Raw genomic sequence first — 5,264 nt, forward strand, 5'->3', positions numbered from 1 at the left:
CATGCTGGACGCATAGAACCACTATCTGAAATATGTTTACCAAAAATATCAGCTACTGAATTGAAAATAATAGAAACATTTATTACTTCATATAACTCTTGTATGGACACCTCGTTGTTTTCTTCATATATTTGTATGTGTGATGCAAGTAGTATTAGTTTTTACTATTCAAATGTTGATGTTACTAAAGCTCAAGCTACAGAAATTTGTTTTGAAACAAAAAAACAAAGTGGTCCATATTGGAAAAAAAATAGGCAAATTAGAATTACTGGAACTTCAGCATACAGTTTTTTCACTAAGTCTAAAAGTAAAACAGCAAAAAAAGATTGGGACTCTAAAATAAAATCCGTTTTATTTTCAAATTTTTCTGGGAATGCTGCCACCCGTTATGGTCTTTTAAATGAAAATAAAGCTATTGCTGCCTTTGAAAAAAAATATGAAATTTCTATCATTAAACTAGGATTTCTTATAAACATAAATTTCCCTTGGTTAGGAATAAGCCCTGATGGTTTTATTGAAAAATTAAATGACTATTTTCTTATTGAAATAAAATGTCCAATTGCTGGTAAGAAATTTAGTGGATCAGACTTAATCATACTACTTAAATATATAAAAATCAGTAATGAATGCAGGTTAACATTGATTAAGAATCATTCATACTATGGTCAAATTCAATTAGGACTTCTTTTATGTAACTTGAAAATGGCCTATTTAGTTATATATGCTTCAGTTAACGATTCAATAATAGTCATAGATGTACATTTTGACCCTGTTTTTTGTAAAGAAATGTTTATTCAATTGACAGATGTATACTTTAAACAAGTATTACCTTATATTAATCAAAATTTATAATAAAATACACAATGTTATATTTAAAATTTTAATGAATAAACTGTATATTATGTCTAAAATAATTGTACAATATTGTTAAATGCATTTTAATAGTAATACAAGTTGTACATGTTATGTATTTTTTAATTAAAGTTCATTGTACTCACTAATAATTAATTGACTATACTAATCTTCATTTCTTTCTATATTAAAACCTTTTTCACTGATAATTGGTCGAGAAATATTAACCACCCCACAGATAACTGTAGTAATCTTATCAATAATAGGCAAATACGACCAAGGTACTTTTTGTTGTAAGATTTTAAAAATTTTAATTCTTTGGATTGCTCTTTCTATATGCACTCGAGCTCTGGCTATTTCTGCATTTTCAATACCGTCTTTTGTACTTAGCTGTTTGTTTTTACCTAAAAATGGTGGTCTAAATAACTTTACACCGCTATCAACACATTCCTGTTCAATTAAGAAACCTTTATCGACCATGATAGCATCTCCTTCTGTGCATTTGTCCAAAATTCCACTGTTGACAAAAATAAATTTATCACTCGCTCTTCCGCCATACACCGAGCTTAAAAAAGTAATCAAGCCATCTGGAGCAATTCCAACCATCAGTTTAATTGTATTATTGCCTTTGTAGTGTGAATAAGTTCTTATTCTACAATTTAAACATTTTGGCTTTTCGATTGTTGTTTCGAAGCAATCAAGTATCACTCTTGTTTCTTTATAATTTGTAAAACAGGATGGTAAATTCTTTTCTATATTACTTTTAGAAGGCCATACAATCATTGATTTAAAAATCAGAAACAAAAGATTGATCGTTTCTATAAAATAATTTTTGCAAGATGTATCAGATATTCTAAATAACACTGACAGACTTTTATACGACATATTTAACTTTAACTTACACAAAGTTAAACATATTCGCATTTCTGTGTCTAAAGAAAATTGTATATTGTACTGCAGTTTAGCCATTAAGATATTTGATATTTTAGTAATATCTTTTAAAAACTCAATTTTTGAAAGGCCCGTAAAGGAATTAATATCTGAATCTGACTTTATTAAATCCATAAGGGTGATATTTATGGCTAAAAATTCTGCTGGGTCAACTTGAATACCAATATCTTTTGAAGTGGTATCAACTGCAGTCACAGATGACTCAGTATTTTGTTCCACAGCTGTATCATCAAGTGGCAAATGTTCACACAAGCACTCTTCTTCAGGTACTTCTTTATGTTCGCTAGTTTAAAATATTAATAATTAAGAAACATAACACTCATCAAGTATATTTAGTTTCTATTTTTATACATAGATTACATTTTTGAGATAAAAAAATGTATGGTTAATAATTGTGCTTTAAATTTTACAATATAACTACAACAATGCATACACAATTTTTTTATGCATTATTATTTATTAAGAGTTGCAAGTGGGGTGAACAATGATCATGCTCAAAAATCACACTATATACTAATTAGTAACTTATTAGGGGGTTCTTAAATTATAAGTACTGATTATTCAAAGTTTAAAATGGTGAATTTACCTGGAGAAATAAATTTTTCGTCGAACTGTAGATGGTGTATTATTTCTTTCAGGTGAAATTTTCGATTCCAAATTATCTTCTTTTACACTAAAAATGTATGTTACACATTATTGCACTTATTTTAAGATCATAATTATTAATAATTTACCATTTAAGCATGAGATCTCGACGAGTAGCTCTTTCAGCTCTTTGGACCCGTTTAATTTTTAATGGACTTGGAGTTGGTCGTTCAAATAGTCGTTTTGGTAAGTTTTGAGAGGGAATCGCACACAGTTTTAACTTTACTCTTCGAAATGGTGAATTAGCTATAGGTAACACAACAAATTATATTATGATTTAAAGTCTATGGAATTATTAAAATAATACCTAACCTGATATGTATTCTATATAATTTGATTATTAGTACATAGGTAGTTATAATAATAATTACTTGTTTTCATTTGTAAAAAATCATCTTTAATGAAATGTTTGCTGCATACATTATTATTATTGGTTTTATTAATATTCATTTTTAAAGCATGCTCCCATTTCTTTTTTAGGATAACATTTTTTGGAAAACTATGGAAAGTCACATCATCTTGGTATTGTCTGTTGAATGAAAATAAAATAAATATTTTAGACATGTTTACACAGAGAATATAATTTGTAAATTTAGTAGAAATAAGAACAGTTAAATATCTTAGAAAATATCTTACATTGTTTTACATTGTGGAACATGACAGTATTTATGTTTTTTTCTTGGTTTTGGTATTGTGGCACAATAAGTGTGATCCATATTATAATTAATAATTATTATGAAATAGCAGCTTCTAACTAGTAAAGGGCCGATTTCATAATAATTATATTATGGAATATGGATCACAATACGTAATCAAAATTAAAAAACTATTCGTGGTTAATAAATTATGACAAATTCTCAATATATTTTGTATTTATAGACCTAATCAGTTTTCATGACGGGCTTGTCGGCCCCGTTACAACGTTTCATGCCGCCGCCACCAGATGTCAGCCGCTTCGCTTTCTATCGCGAATTTTAAAGTGTTATTTGATAGGTATAACCACTAAAACATGATTTGAGTGCCGCATTTAATGAAAACATGTACGTTTACTATTGACATTGAAATATTAAAGATTACATATTAAAAAAAAGTAGTCGAGGAAATTCTTCTTAATAATTGTCTTAAAAGCATATTTTTTCAATACACTTTTGACGAATTAATTTATATTTTATATATTTATTTTTGGGTAAAGGTAAAGATAACGTAATTACTGAGACATCACGTTTTAATTTACTTATCAGCTATCACCATTCCACATAATATCTGGAACAAATTGTATGCGATAAATTATATATTTCCACTTAAAAGTGTACGCTAAAATGTAAATATATTGTAAAAAATCTCACGTAAATAGAATAATTTGGTCGTTCTACCGATACACTAAGTATAACTATAATAATACTGTTTGTTCATCCAATATCAATCCACTACGTCAACTATGTTCCATCGTAATACGTATTGTTTACGTTTGCTGTTTTCTATCGCCTGTTACAAGTGTTACAACGTACACGGATTTATATTGATCCATCTCGAAAGGTCTGATCAGCCGTAAGATGTGTCAATGATATGTGTTCGAAAGCCGTAAAGCTCAAAGTACTATAATATAATATAATATTATATTATATTAGTATTATACGAAATGTGAAAACGGTTCCATACTTTCATGGGCTAGTGCGAAGCTGTAATGAAACTGAATTTAATCACAGCTCGTTTAAAATTTAATTTAATTTAATCATAATAATATTTTAAAATTATTTTGTACTTTGTTAAAAATGCTCAATTTTTTTTACCAAGGATTTAATCTTTAAAAACAATGTTTCTCAAATTTAGTTGATGTTGTAACCAAAAACTCTAAAAAATATTATTTTCACAATTTTTTATTATAGACATTTTAACTTTAAATTTAGACGAAATTATATATTTAAACGAAGAATGATGAAATTAATATTATTTCGTTGAAATTCAAAAACAGCATTCGTGGATACTTATAGAATTATAAAATATTATACTAAGTATATTATGCAATGACATTTTTTAAATATTTAGATTAAATTTTAAGCGAGATATTACTTATTTATACCATGAACCTATCCACACTGTACTATGTAAGGTGGTATTGACTCAAACATTATTAAATATTAACAATAATAAATAATAGTATAATATATGATAAAAATATAGACTATTATAATAATAAATTGAATATTAATTAAGACGATAAATGCAATGTTTTCATCAAAAATTACACCGACCTTCCGTAATACTAATATTAAAATATTAGTTACTTTATTTAATAGCACGGTACAAGTGTATAACTACCAATTTTGATAGAAAAAAGTCGTACCTATGACCTATTTTTTTCAGTTATTTTGATTTTACATTAGTAGAATAGGTATAACGTTGATTTTGATTTGTTGGGATCGTTAATGAAAAGTGATGACTAATAAAGTAACTTTAATTTCCTTAATGTATTTTAAAAATAACGATAGGTAACAATATTAATTTGTGGCCTCAAAATAAATCCTTGCGATGTTCCTAATCGCTTATAGTTGCGACTTGCGGCACCGCAGGTGAGTGTATTATTCCGTCAATTTATTTCAAAATAATATCAGTCAACTTTAGGCAAGTACCTGTTAGGTTTTTTTTTTCGTCATTGTCTGTGTGTATAATATAACAATATATTAAATGACATTTTTGTTTCAAAAATAATCGAAGATATATCCTTATACCTACTTAAAAATATGGTAATTACATATTAATATGGAAATTTTATTATATTACAACATATCTAGTACTGACCTATATAACCAATGCAG

The 5,264-nt window shown here is 27.1% G+C and overlaps 1 protein-coding gene across 1 annotated transcript; it reads right to left on the reverse strand.

The window, feature by feature from the left end:
• Nucleotides 1-1,017: 1,017 nt before the first annotated feature.
• On the reverse strand, nucleotides 1,018-3,106 carry LOC103309511. Its single transcript, XM_008185096.1, has 4 exons — nucleotides 3,085-3,106; nucleotides 2,538-2,694; nucleotides 2,390-2,476; nucleotides 1,018-2,086 (listed from the first exon to the last, which is right to left on the reverse strand). Exons 1-4 carry the CDS (start codon nucleotides 3,104-3,106, stop codon nucleotides 1,018-1,020), a joined length of 1,335 nt encoding a protein of 444 aa, XP_008183318.1.
• Between the last annotated feature and the right edge of the window lie 2,158 nt (nucleotides 3,107-5,264).

This window comes from Acyrthosiphon pisum, chromosome A2 (assembly GCF_005508785.2).
Source record: "Acyrthosiphon pisum isolate AL4f chromosome A2, pea_aphid_22Mar2018_4r6ur, whole genome shotgun sequence".
NCBI classification, from domain to species: Eukaryota; Metazoa; Arthropoda; class Insecta; order Hemiptera; family Aphididae; genus Acyrthosiphon; species Acyrthosiphon pisum.

What these genes read in the sequence shown, in the direction of transcription:
- LOC103309511 (XM_008185096.1), bottom strand. Translation starts at nt 3,106, where the DNA reads ATGTTCCACAATGTAAAACAAT. An exon ending in CGAGATCTCATGCTTAAATG is followed by an intron (nt 2,477 to 2,537) that starts GTAAATTATTAA and finishes ATACATTTTTAG; the next exon opens with TGTAAAAGAAGATAATTTGG. An exon ending in CGAAAAATTTATTTCTCCAG is followed by an intron (nt 2,087 to 2,389) that starts GTAAATTCACCA and finishes ATTTTAAACTAG; the next exon opens with CGAACATAAAGAAGTACCTG.